The sequence below is a fragment of the Apis laboriosa genome, unplaced genomic scaffold (genome assembly GCF_014066325.1).
Source record: "Apis laboriosa isolate Shangri-la unplaced genomic scaffold, ASM1406632v1 scaffold13_cov153, whole genome shotgun sequence".
NCBI lineage: Eukaryota > Metazoa > Arthropoda > Insecta > Hymenoptera > Apidae > Apis > Apis laboriosa.
This window is the reverse complement of record NW_025221370.1, coordinates 213165-227708: the sequence shown is the minus strand read 5'-3', so window position 1 is coordinate 227708 and position 14544 is coordinate 213165. Positions and strand designations below refer to the sequence as shown.

The 14544-nt window shown below is 43.7% G+C and overlaps 1 protein-coding gene across 1 annotated transcript in view; it reads right to left on the bottom strand.

Annotated features, from left to right (window-relative positions):
* Window positions 1-1142: 1142 nt before the first annotated feature.
* Window positions 1143-14544, bottom strand: part of LOC122720897 (blood vessel epicardial substance-A-like) — a 39566-nt gene continuing 26164 nt past the window's right edge. The window contains exons 3-7 of the mRNA XM_043947970.1: window positions 7146-7487; window positions 5941-6338; window positions 5242-5663; window positions 4367-4632; window positions 1143-2318 (exon numbers count right to left, since the gene is read on the bottom strand). Coding sequence (XP_043803905.1) covers window positions 2295-2318; window positions 4367-4632; window positions 5242-5663; window positions 5941-6338; window positions 7146-7475 — 1440 coding nt within the window. The 5' untranslated portion in view covers window positions 7476-7487 and the 3' untranslated portion in view covers window positions 1143-2294. The remainder of the gene's footprint in view (window positions 2319-4366; window positions 4633-5241; window positions 5664-5940; window positions 6339-7145; window positions 7488-14544) is intronic.

Below are 14544 nucleotides of genomic sequence, written 5' to 3'. Positions count from 1 at the left end.
TTTATTTATTTACTTATTTATTTATTTTTTTATTTGGTTTATTTTATTTTCGAAGCACTTTATTGCAGGTTTTTTTTTTTTTTTCATTTTAACGAAGCACTTATTGCGTTACATCTGGAGATTACGTTCGTTCTCTTATCTTCGTCGTTTTCTCCTCTTCTTCTTTTAATAATTCGTTTTTTCTTTCTTTCTCCCGTTATCGTTACCCCTAAACGATATTACCTGTTGTTTCTTCGTTCTATTTTTCCTTTTTACTCGCATTCGATTTTTTTTTTTTTTTTTCTTATCGTTTCAGGTATGGATGCAACGATCCCCGTGTCGTTTATCTCCGTCGTTCGAAATTCTGCGTTGCATTTTTCTCGCATTTTTTTCCTCCCCTTTCTCTTCCCTTTTTCTTCCACTCGTTTATCTTATTCGACCTCGCCTACTCCTCGATTACTCCGTCCTCGAGAGATCGATATCCCAGTTCAGACGTGGACACGCGAGCCGATGAATTTCTGATAGAACGAGTCGCCGAGCCGATCGCTCGTCCCCCATCGAAATTAATCGCTTCCTTTTTTCATCGGCCAAACTAAATGAACTCGATTTGAAATTTCGATCGTTCCCCTTTCGATTCCGTTCCCTGCTTAATTCTGTAAAATTCATTTTTCTCGGGAAAAAAAAAACGTGGCTCGTTAAAGAAACGAATCATTCGATCGAAATTTGTTTCCTTAAGATTGAGATGTATGAGCTCGAAAATTTACGCTTCGTTATTGGAATTTCTTTTTTCTTATACACGTAAATTTTACGAATTAATTAGATTTTCATTAAAAAAAAAAAAAAAAAAAAATATCGAAAGCGAAATTCGTATAGTCGGAAATTAACGGCAATGGTCACGCCTTTGAACTTACCGATCTCGAGGACCCCCTAAATCTCTCCAACTCGGTTTCTCCCATACCCAGTTTTCCGTGTTTAGATACTCGGTATTCTTTCTGAAAGACTTAATAATTATATCCGTTATAATCACAGTCGATGTAAATGTGTACGCGAGCGTCAACGCTCGTCAGAAGTATACAATATAATCTAATTTTTTTTTTTTTTAATCTTCCTTTAAATTTTCGTTTAAATCGTCCTCTAGAATCGTTCACCGACGTGTTCGCCGTTCTCGCGTTCCTATTCCACCGATAATTAGCAAATTTCCCTCGGGCTATCCTCCTCCTTCTCCCCCTCTTCCTTCTCTTTTTTTTCTTTTTTATTACGACGATGGATCGGGAACCGATCGGAGATCACTCGTGTGTAAACGAACGCGAAACGGAAAACGAGGGAGAGACAAAGCATCTCTCTAATAGGGGTTGGAGGACAACCGTTTCGTCGGCTTTCTCTTCGAATATAAAACACGAACCTCCACTTTCTCATCCATCCTCTTCAAACTCGAAGGATCCAATGTTCCAACGATCGAGCGCGTGATTCCAATTACCGACAGACTTCTCTCTTCCCTCTTCCCTCCCCTCTCCTTCGTCATCACCTGCTCGCCTAACTTTCCTCTTCGTCCCAGTTTCCTCCTAGTGGAACCGAGACTTTTCGTTCTTCCAAACTCTTTCCAAAGTCTCGTCTCACTTTCCTCTCCCAGATTTCGACGAGGAGGAAGAAGAAGAAGGAAAAAAAGAAGGAGAAGAAGAAGAAGAAGAAGAAGAAAAGGAAGAAGGACAGATGACCGGTATGACAGGGGCGAACACCATACACGCGCGCTCCTTTCACATCGATCGCGAACACACGGTTCAAGATTTCGGTTTAGTTATGTAGGTGCACGTGGCTCTCTGCGTGTAACATTATCAGTTATTACGTGTAAGGCGTAGTAGCACTTGCGGGATATGAACATGGTCTGATCTTTTTCTTCGTCCATTTCGAGCTACGAAATATTCCGCTGCTCGGCTTATTATTAATCACGGAGTTCGCAGAGCATCGACGCGCGCGCGCACACACACACGCACACACGCATACACGCACAGGTAAACAGACGCACGCGTTATGCAAGACACGTGGACACACACGCGCGCACACACGCACACAGGCGCACAGTTGGAGAAACTGCGCTCGTAGTCCGTCCGTGTCCGTCCGTGGATGCGACACGATCGCGCGAGCGACACCGAAGCTTGCGATAGGCCGTTAGACTCGCTACGATCCGGTCGACGCGGCGACGTACCTTCGAGGACGAACAACAACCGTGGCGAGAGATCTCGACGGGGCTAGGCGGAACGCTGCGGCGATAGCGAAAGAAGAGGTACGCTCGCAGGGCCCTCCCCGTCGAGCGACCGTCATACGGGCGTCTCGAACGTTACCTGCAACATTTCCAAAAAATACCAAATTATTATTGGGTTCCATCCAATTTCCACCCCGCGAATTTAATGGTAATTTAAAGCGTTAATTTAACCCAATCTCTAATTGCTTTACCTACTTCTTCATTCTACACTCCACTACTCGTTCAGAAACGCTTAGCTGCGTTATGCGAATTTAATTGTAGCCACGGTTGGATCGTTAGCGTGCTACGGATGGATTAATTACCGTTGTAAGGAAACACTTTGATATTTTTCCATTATCGAGTCGTACACGATGTTTTTCTTCTCTTCCTCGCGACAAGCGTAAAAATAATTAAAAGAAAAAAAAAAATGATACGTTTCTCGCGTTTAGCATCGTAAGAGCTTAAAAATATTTTTCGATGAAAGGCATTAAAGACTCGCCAAGTACATACTTACTCGACACGTGGCTCGTAACGCTAAAAGGCACGTTGCTAAGGAGTCGTGGGAGAAGGTCAAAGCTAAAAGAGGGTGGGTTATTATCGGGGCATTATCGAGATCGTATTCTTAGAATAATAGGGAAATTTGTCGTTTCGCGCGATGCCTCCTTCTTCCGAACGCGAAATTACTCGATGTCAACGATAACGTACTTCGAATCGTGTATACAATTGTATTTAATTGTGTATTTAATTGTATCAAAGAGAGATCGATTTTAACTACGACGTAAATCGTATTACGATATTCAATTACGATAAAAAGGAGTAAATTAAAGTGAAATGTGAAAAATGTAAATAACGAGACGGAGGAAATCCGAGGTTTCACCGTAATTTATCGTAATTAAAAATACACGATCCGTGCTTTGTAACCCGATTAATTCGAGCATTGTCACGCGCGAAAATAGAAATTGCGAATTATCGTCGCATTTCCCCTATCAATCTCGTGGATCGAGAGTCGCTCGTGCTCGTGCGCAACGACTTTTTAACACTTGTTAAACGAATTAGCCGAATGAATTAAAAAGCCCGTGTTGCCAGTTCTTTCTTCGATTCGTGACAACGACGTAAATTAGCCGCGAGGCTTTTTTAAAAATTGTATCGGCCTATACGCTGAAAACACGTGGCACGACGGTGCTATTGAAATATTCACGCGTCGCATGCGATTTCGTCGTTCTTGATACTCTTACTAACGCGCCACGATCTTTACCTCTCTATTAAGTTTCTTTTCATCCTTCTTCTTTTCACGGGACAAACTTTCTCGCTCGTCGATTTCGTTAAAAGATAATCAAACGTGAGATTCTTGAAATAGGAAAAAAAAAAAGAAAAAAGAAGGAAAAAAGATTCGATCATTCGAGATAATGTACATTGCCCAGAAGAAAGAAAGAAACAAAGTTGGCGTAATTTGCTTTGCGATAGGTCATTGGGAAATTTGTCATTCTTATCGCAAAAATTGGACTCGCAGGGAGGGTAATTTAACCATTTTTGACCTTTAGAACGAACTTAATCCTAATCTCTCTGAAAATGTAATCTACTTCGTAATAAACATTAAGATTCAAATTCGTTTCTAACGATCGATGACATGCAATTGTTTTTCTACAATTTTTCCGACAATCTATCAGATCTTATTCAAATTTAACTCCGTACATTATTACGTTTACATTGTTATTTCACGTTATTCAAAGTTCGCTTCGTTTCGGTTGCAATCCTATCGGAGAGGACGAGAACGCGAACGATATTCGAATGTCTTTTTTAATTTGCTGAAACGTTAGGGAAGGAAGTTAATTGGGGAGAAGCATTCTCGCGTCATCTCGTAGAAAGGAAGGAAGCTAGTTTTCTCGTCGCCTCGAGTGTCTCTCCTCTCTTCTTTCGCTGCTTCGTTCGCGACATCCCTTCGTTTACCATCTTTTTGCGAGAATAAAGTCGTTTCGCCTCGGGGGACACGGTGGCAGCCAGGCGACCATGCTAACTCGATATCGGTTCATTTTTCTGCCTCGAGTACGCGCGGTAATCGAGTTGCTCCTCTGCCTCGCCCGGCTGCCCTATTTACATTTGGCCGCGCGCGACAAGAGGAATCGAAGAAGCGTGGCGCGGCTCACTCACCTCTCTCGTCCCCTTTCTCGACCGCTTCCTCTCGAGCTTGGGCGTCTGAGGTAGCAGGGTGTAGTCGCCGCTCGCCCCTCCGCTGCGCTGCCTCGTCAACGGCTGGTGCGAGAACAAGGGTGCCCGCGGCGGTGGCGAGAACTGTACACCTTGCGGCAGTAACGTGTAGCCGAGGTTCTGGCCCTGGGTGAACGGCGAAGTCGGCGGGAAGTGATTGGCCACGACGGGCGCCCAGTACTGGTGCGAGTACCGCGACGGGGAGCTCCCTGTGGATCACGACAATTTGATCCGTCCGACATTTCGATCGACTTTCGCGATATCGATCGGAGTGGGAGAGGGGAGGCTCGTTTTACTTTCGTGCTTTTTCACTTTAGGAAATGAAGCTCGAATTAAGACTCTGAGGAGTGATTGGAAATTTTGCGGAGAGAGGAGGAGGGAAGAATTTGATGTTTTCGTTCGATCGAGTTTCCGAGATATGGGTTTTCGCTAGCTTTTGCGTTATCGCATGGAAATGGAGGTTGCCAATCCCTCCCGATATAAATCGGGAATCGTACTCGTTATATACTCGGATAATAACCAACTAGTCGCCGTTTCCAAGATTTTTATCCAAGTTGGCCAAGTTAAATTGGAAACGGAAATCTGACGATCGATTTTTAGTTTCTCGGGAATAGGAGAGGAAGAATTCGATTCGATTCAAGCGGTATCCTTCGTTTCCAAGACTACGCGCAACACGATGCTAGGATATTCTCTATATTTTGCACCTCGATTTTCGAGGTGAAAAATTTAGCACGCGTCGTTCTCGAAAGGAATGGGAGAAGGAAAGAAAGAATTGCGTTGGACAGAAGTGGAGAAAAGTGGAAGAAAGAGAGACTTACTGTCGCTACGCGGATTGCTGTGCCTCCTCTGTGCCTTCCACGTCGTCGATCGTACTCTTCCGGCAGTTTCGGTGTTTACAGCGTCGACGCTAAGACTTCTCGCGACACCCCTGTAAGGATTCGACGTGGTTGTCTCACTGGTCGCGGCGACACCAGCGAGCTGCTCGTTAAGGGCGTACAACTTGGACGTAATGTCCTTACCGATGAGGGTGTTGAGGACGACCTTGAGCAGGGGCCTATGCCTGAGTACCCTGAGCAACTTGATCCTGGTCCAACAGATGTAGATGCTCGATTCCTCGGCTCGTATCGTCACTTGGAACACGTCGTTGATGTTCACGTGCGTGGCCTCCCATTCCGGCGAGTCCACGAACTGATAAGCTTTGATGTAGTGCAAGTGCGTCCCGTCGCAGGTCACCTTCAGCCTGCACTCCGCGCAACCGTTCGTTAGATAGCGCCACCTTTCTTGTCTTTCTACGCCAAACCAACTTTCCCCCTCCCCCCAACTTTTTCCAAAGATCGATCGTTGCGACCAACGAAATCCAATGTAATCAGCAACGCGTTAAATTTCTTTTCAATCGGAAGAATTGTAAAAATTGAAAATGGGTTGAAGATCGGTTGAACAACGCTAATCGGTTCGTATCGGGAAGGGAACAAGGAAATGTAGCGTATCGATATTCCTCCTTACGGAGATATACTCACTTGCCACGCAACAGTATCGACAGCCGTTCGTCGGCAGGCGTGACGCCTTCCGTCGCGTACGTTTGACCAGAGTCCAGCTTCAATATCCTCGCCTCCTTGGCCAGCTCCTGGAAGTGTTTCTTGCTGACCTTGTACGGTTTGAACAGTTTGAGATAGAGCTCGGCGAGCTCCGGGCTGAGCGCGGGCGGTAGAAATCGGCAGGCTAGTATGAGCGAGTGGATGCCGTTGAGGAGGCCGAGGGCGAGGCACCAGAGCATCGCGTCCAACGCGCATATCGTGATCCCGGCCCAGAGGGCGGCCAACATGAAGCCGGCCGTGAGAAAGGTGCGAAGCGCCAGTACCGAAGCCTTGAACGAGCGCGGCACCAGGAACGCCGCTGCGAAGAACAGATTCGCCGCCTGGTAAAAGGCAAATCGAAACAGATTTCCTCGTGAGAAAATCCATCGGCCGAGTAAATTCGAGCGACCGTCTCCGTAGGGGAGATAACTCGATCCCCTAACTCGTTCTCGAACGTGCTCGAGATTCCTCTTCTTCTTCCCCTCCCCCCTCTTTCGCAATCGATTCAAGCATTTATTCGAAAACGAATTTATTCCAACGAATAATAATCGAAAAGAAAGACGTGTACTCGACGAAATGTAATCGAAATCGCGTCGCGTTGAACAAATCTGTTTTCAAACGAATCTTGTTACCTTTACGCGATAAAAACAAGAAAAAAGATTCGTTCCCACACAACGGCACTCGTTTTTAAGATTCGATGCGCGCGATCGTTTAAATTATTTCGAGTAGTAGCGAGCGTAAGAAATCTTCGCCTCTCGCTTCGCGCTTCGAGACTCGGTCGATATCCGATCGAGAGGATGGCTCATCTCGCGCAACCGTTCGATTATCGAATAATTTCGTCGTTCGAGATTTCATTAAACAGATTTCGCGAATCTATCATTTTCCTTGCTACAAAGTTTCCTAACATCTCTCTATGCGTACAAATATTTCTAATTATTAAATTATTATTATTATTAATTATAATTATTATTATTATAATTATTATTATTATTATTATTATTATTACTATTATTATTATTAAATTATTATCCGCACGATTCCCAATTCCATTTCAATTAAAAACTATCTTCGTTAACGTTGAAGAACAAATGCTTCCAATTTTCTAATCTTAGAAGCAAGGTTGAACGGACCTTCGCTCTAGAGCTTACCTGGAAGAGTTTGTGCTGCGCCGCCTCCCATTCGTCGCAGTAGCCTCCTCCCGATGACAATACAGTGGTATTTAACCTCTCGGTCGCGTTACTGGCCTCCGTACTGTTCCACGCGTCCACCCACAGTTCCGTGTAATTCAAGTCCTCGAACGAGTAGCCACCTAGGCCGGGCAAGCCGGTGTAATTGAAGGTGTAGCCCTCGGTGGAGTAGGTTGTCGATGTCGGGCCGGTGAACGGGGTTGTCGTGGTGGACGACAAAAGGCTGCTCGCGGGCGAGGGAGCATCAGTCGTGTTCGCCATTTTTCGTCGCGAGCGCGTGGTACGGGCCATCACCTTCTTCCACTGAAACGATCCGAGATAGAGTGGAGTAACTCTCGAGAAGCGAAAGTGTCGGAGAGACGAGAACCCTCTAATTTCCGAGAGATTAAGTCTTTTCCACTTGCACACTTGTCGCGTCCCTCGCTTCGTTTATATTTTTCTACGAATTAGTTTTATCCACGATATCCCCTCTATTGTCCTAATTACTTTAAACGGATCAAAGATAAAAAGCACGAAACACGCGTGCGAGTCACGAAAGGTGAACATCTAATTGTTTTAGACCTTCTTACAGCGTTAATAATAGATCGCACTTTTATGTAGGTCGGACAGTTTCTCTCTTATATATATTTATTTCAGGAAAGAAGAAGACTTTCTATTTTTTTTTTTTTTACTCGAGTTGAGATTAAAAATCACAAAATCTTTTGTTTTCGTTTAACGGAAGATATTATTTAATATACCAACTTTTCAAAAGTAGAAAGAATTTGAAAAAAAAATATATATATATATATATATACGTAGATAATATTTGATATCTATTTGTAAAAGATTAAACTTTAAAACGCGAGATAAAAGTTTGTTTAAATCGCATTAAATTGCATTTATTCCAAAGCATCGTTCGATTTAGTCGAATCCACTCCGATCAATTTAACGGCATTAGTCGCAAAGTTCGTTCGATTTAAATCCGTTTGTCAAATTAATCTCCCGCTTCATTTACTTACGAATTATCGCTTTATAAAATATATTTCGATAGAAATCGAAAACGTATCATTTTTCTTATGCAAAAAGTCAAGATGACCGACGAAAGATAGCGAAAAGCTCGAAATAAAAATAAAATGATCACGGTTTCGAGAGAGAATAGGGATCTCGAAGGAGCAACGATCGTACGAAACGATCGGTTGATTCGCCACATATCGACGTATTAAAGGAAGCGCGACTTTCATATTTTTCTCGTATGGAATTTTTCTATCGGGGATAGCCGTTTCAACATTTCAATCTTTTCAATTTCCATTTCGAATAGAGAAGTAAGACGAGGTTTGAAATCTCGACTCGATCCTTCCAAACAACGACGACGAAACGTCTTCCCATTTACATCCGAGTCCAGCATCCGATCTTGTTCGAGATAAGAAAAGTACTCTTTTATCTTTTGCAAGAATCGATAGAATCTTGCAACGATTGATTCAACTTGAGAACGATCGAGAGTTTGCGAACTCGCGACATTTTCGTTCGAGGATCGGGTTCGAGATCTCTTCCGCTGCAAAGATTTTTATACCTCGTCGAACGAATCGATGGATCATCTTCTTCATCCTTCCATTTTCCGTCTTGTTGGATCTCTCTTCTTCGAACAGGATTCGTTCGTGCGAGTCGCGGAATATCGATTATTTAAAAAAAAAGAAATTTCTCTAGAAATTATCTCTTCGAAACGAAAATTTTTGATTTTTAATTGGTTTACGAAATTACGATTTCCATTCGTTAAAACGAAACGGAATTCGAATGTGAACTTTGATATTTCATTCCTTTCTCCCTTCGGACAGTGATCGATGAAAGAGGTATTCTCTTCGAGAAAAAGTAATCGATACTCGTTGCGAAAGATAAGAGAATATTGCTTTATAAACTGCAACTATTTTGGATAAAAAAAAAAAAAAAAATTGGAAAGGCAGCGTAAATAAATTTGGAATTAAATTGTAAAATCGGATTACCTTATTATTATTACGCTTTTCCGTGATTTGTAATTTCTCTTGACCGCCTCTTTGACAGACAACGAGAGTAGCAAGAAGAAGCGACGAGTATAGTTTGCTTCGATTTCCATACTGATAAAAATATAGGATCCTCGCATCTGTTTTCGAATCTTTAACGTCCAAGTTGTTTGGAAGCAGGTTCGAGTGACGAATGTGAAACTTGGAACTCTTCCATCGAAAAGTTTCGAGGAATAAAGTGCTATCGGAATTTATAGAGCACGGCATCCCCGTGTATTTTTCTTTAGGTATTTACGCAAAACAATTCAAACTTAAATAGGTAAAAAAAAAAAAAAAAAAAAAAAAAGAAAAGAACGAATTAACATCGACAGAAATAAAATATTTCTCCCCTTTCACCTTCGCGATATTTGTATTAAAGCGTCGAATGTAGCGACGGAGATAACGAGATAATTACCATTTTCGTTGTTCCATCCATATCCCTGAATAAAATTCAGGATAGGAATCAAAGCATGGACATCGCGAGCCACGAGTGCGGTTCGCATTCGAAAAGATCCCGGCTGAATGGATTTCCACGGATTTTCAACCGAGGTCTTCGAGTTTTTAGAGAAAAGAGACACGGCTCTTTTATACTTTTATATATATATATATATATATATATATATATATACGCGGCTCTCGGGAAGAGAGACGCGCTTTCGCAATCCTTTCGCAAATTTCAACGAGCGCGTCTCCCCCCGAGAAACTTAGATTAGAAGGTTACGGAAGCTTAGATCGTTATTTCCAAGTTGATACGATTTCTTTCGTTACGGATGAATTTCCTTTTACGTAGGAGTGACGCGCAAAATTGTGCGTACGTTTTAAGAAAATCATAGAAAAGGAAAGAAAAGCGAGAAAATTGGTCGAGAAGAGAGATTAAAATTGCGTTAAACGTTTCGAGCTGAAAGATCTTTTTCATCCATCCGCAGCTGGCAAGGGTCGAGGTCAATCGATTTATGACACCGCGTGGCTCGCAAACTTTTTATGCTCGGTGTTTCGTATTGGCTGGAACCGTGTCCGTAACAAGTTTATGCGTCCTTATCCTCGCGATATCCTTTTTTACAACTGTTTCAACCGGTTTACGCGAGGGAACGTATACACGTACTTCAGCTCTGGGAAAAACTTTACAACGATCTCTTAACGTATTCCCTTTTACGATCTCTCGTTCCCCCGCTTTATCAGAGATGTTTATCGAACATATTCAAAAACATCCCTCGTATCTCTTAATTATTCGCGACGAACCTTGAATATCGAAATCCGGAAGAAAACAGTGGAAAACGCACGCGATTGAGATAATTTCTACGATATTACACGTAGGAAGGAGAGCGGAGCGAAAACTCTCGGTCGAGAAGTGATCCTGCGATCCGAAGCGCCTCTTCCATCGGACGAAATGTAGCGTGATTTGCGGCAAGTTAAACAACAACTCGCACAATCGCCGAGAAAACGGGAATTTTGTTTGAATTCCACTTAAAACTGTCGGTTACACCGCTTCATTTTCCGCTACTTACTCGACGAGCGGGTGAACCGAGAGCCGAGCTCGGGGCGACCATTGTTCGATCCGGATCGAACCGATGATAGCAACTTTGCGTGGTCACCTGCAACTTTCAACTTTAGAACTGGCCAACTCCTCTTTCGAGCCTCTTTCCTTCTCTTTCCTTCCTCGTTTCCTCCTCCCAAATTCGTCTCTCGTCTGCTCGAGTTACTCGACCACCTCCACTCCGATTCCTCCTAGATAATTTTTTAATCGCGGTTATGATTTTCTTTCTCCAACACCGTTTCGAATTTATTTCGGACGGGACGAAAAAGAGTCGCAAATCCGCGAAATGCAGCGGAATTAAATCTCAATTTACGCCAGCGCGAAAATATCGACGCTGCTAAGAAAAGGAACCCTTCGCGTAAATATTAATTCGCCGCGAATAAATCACGGTGACTGCTCCTATTCTCCTCCTCCTCCTCCTCCTGCTCGTTGATTACACGCTCGCGTTCTAGATCCGGCTGCCAGCCGGGCACGATTTCTCGCGTTTGGCACAGGGGAAAATTGATGGCGATTTCACTCCACTCGACTCGTCGTCGCTGTGAAAAACCGATCGCGTATATCGACGCCAAATTTATAAAATGTCGCCCTATGACACGTCTTTTTCCTTTTTTTTTTTTCCATATATCTTCTTCTTCGAATCTATCTTAAATCTATCTTCTCCTTCGTCTCGGATTAATTCAAACGTCGAAATATCTAATTACGAATGAAACGCAGTAAGTAGAAGCAATTCTACTCGAGAGAGTAGACACGTTCGAGTTAATCGGGTGAAAACGATCTCGAGTTTAACAAGAATCTCGATTCTTCGTTTCACAGGGAAGATATAGGTCGATTTGCATATACTCGTGTATCAAATTGAACATTTAACGAGCCACTCGTCGCTGCTTCGCGACCGATTTGCATTTGTGTGGAAATAAGCGTCGCCAATAATTATTATTTCGTTCGTTATATCTGCCCTTTCTTTCCCCTCTTTTCCCTATATTTTCCGCACGGATGTGCGACAAGTAATTAGTTGACGCGATAGAACGAACGGAACGAGCACGCGTTCCACGCAACGCCTCGATTAATTTCATTTTCAGCTTTAAGGATCACGGAGGAAGAACGTTGAGGAATCGATTCGGACAGTGCAATTATTTTCGTATGCAATCGTCTCGTCTCGAGTCGAGTCGAGTTTCGACGCGTAAACAAAAACTTCAATATCGAACTCGATCGAAATTTCATCGCGATTTCCGTTCGATTTTATCTCACAAAAGCGGTGAAAAGTTGGATCGCTTTAATAAGCAAGCTAAGTGGAAAGAACAGGATGTTACACCCAAGCCAATTTTGGGAAAGCGTTGCTGACACTTGTTGCAAGCAACATCTTCGTGACCCGAATGTGCTTAATAGATATTGAAATCTATACCGCCTATACTTGTTATGTACGGCTAACTTTGTTCGACCAACCTCTCCAATCATTAGTTCTCATCACGATCATGCATCGCAACACGCGTCTCTTTTAACATAGTCTCTCGCTCACCTTTGCGCGTTTACAACAATTTCGCGCGCGATTATTTATTTTTTATTTCGATTAAAAGGAAGATCAGCCAGGAGAGGCGGCGTACCATGCGAAATTTCAGCTTTCGCGATTGGCTCGTTTATTTTCGGCGAAGAATAATTGGCTCGAAGGGAAACTCGAGAAGATCAAAAGTTAAAGTAAGTAAAATTCCTTTACAATTTAACAAAGATTTTACGAAATCGGCGAATCCGTATCCGTATATTTCGATTAAAAAGGAGAAATGGTGGCAACGACGGATGGAACGAACGCGACATCGACGGAGGGAAGGTGGGAATTTCGCGTTGCAGCCGAATCCAGGCTGAGAGAGGCGGCCGCTATCGATCCAAGGGTGAAAGCATCGTAAGAGCGGGCTAAATCTTTGCGGTTCCAGCAGCAGGTAGGTATACGGAGAACGAATTCGTTTAAGCCAGTCTACTCGGGATGCCGCGTAGCTTTCCTAGCTTTGCCGAAGAGAAATCCGGTTGGTGCGATACGGGATTTGCATATTTCACAAGCTGTAAAATCCGAAGCGAGAAACTGACCGAAAAGAGCAGAGTCGAGGCGTTGAACGAATATCGAGAGATTTGAAATTTGATCGAGGAAAACGATAATCGGTTTCTCTTCGCTCGTTCGTTCGATGGGACGTAAAACGGGTGTGTAGCTGCCATGGCAAAAAAAAAAAAAGAACTTTGATCGGAAAGGAGCGCGTAACCTCGAACCACCACCACGAGCCACCACGAACCAACGAACCGCTCTATCGAGGGAATGCAAATGGTCCAAAAGGCTGTCTAAAAATACGAGAAATCCCGGCCGAGTGGTATCGATCTTTCGAAACAGCCTTGATTCCGTCTATCCGTGATTCATCGCCTCGGATGCAATAGCTAGAACCGTATTATCTTCGAGGTCGCGCAAAGTCTGCGTGACTCCAACTTTCGTTTTACGGGTCGGTCGGGATATTTTCTGGCTGGCGAAAATCTACTCCCTCCTCGAAATAGCGCGAGCTCGTGGCCTTTGCGATCGGCCACGTCATCGGACCACCTACCGACAGGAGGAGATCTTATCGTCTCGTCGACGAGACGATCGAAATCGCCCCGTCTACGCGCCGCTTCCCACCAGAGAGCTTTCCTCTCTCCGACCTTTCGCGTCTCCTTCGTACACCGATTCGTCCATTCTTGGTCGAATGAAAAACCGAGAGAACGGGCCGTGCGCGCCGTAGAATGCGCTGATCGAGAACGCGAGATACCGGCCGGTCGTTTCTAAATCTACCACGTTGGGTCACGGACCAATTTCCATTACGTAATCCCCCGCCGATCGACCAGCGACTCGTTCTTTTCAACCTTCTTACCTTGCCTTCTTCCACTTTCGAGAAACCGAGCGTCGGATGCGTGATACAAAAAATTAAAAACCTTCCCCGGTTTCGTCGCCGATTCGTCGAAGAACGGAGAAACGGGGAGATTTTTGGAGCGGTCACGTTTGGACGCTTCCAACAAACGTTGAAACCGCGATCTATCGTCTACCGACTAATGGTCGTTTGGCAAATTGCTTTCGCGCGCTTAAAATTATCGATTTTAAGCGACACAGATTTTAAGCAAACGCGCGTTTCCGCACGCGTCGAAAATTCGTTTTCGGCGAGAATCGAGATCGCGCGCTTGTTGCTCGAATCGTTGTTAATCGTCGAAAACGTAAACTCGTGATTTTCTGCGTCTTTTCCCGCCGATAATCCGCATCGTGGAAGAAACGGCGGGTAAAAAAGGATCACCCAACCTTCCGTGGCATTCGGTGTTCCGGGTCAACGAACACCTCGTTAAAACGGCGTTTCTTTTCGCTGTCTAATTTTATCCACGTCTCTCGACTTAGCGAGAGCAATGGGTTTTTTCGTCAATTTTCGAAATTGCGCGGAATCACTTCTCGTAACACGACCGGTTTTTTCACCTTACCAAGCATCCACGTTGTTTCGAAAAGAAAAAAAGAAAAAGAGGAAGAGGGGGAGAGGTTTGTAACGAGACGAGAAATTTTACGCGCCATTTTTTAAACGAATAACAGGAACAGTTCCGAAAAGTAGGTTACTAAGAAACAAAATCGAGGTCCGACGATCGATAGTCCTATTCATCCTAATTTTTCACGCGCTTTCGTATTTCTATTTTTCTACGCGCTTCTCAATTTTTAACCAATAACGAATCGTTCATAAGTCGAATTTATGCTATCAAAATGCGAGAAATTCGTTGAAATTAATAAAAAAATCGAACTCGTCGATCTGATCTTCAACGAGATATCCATCTCTGT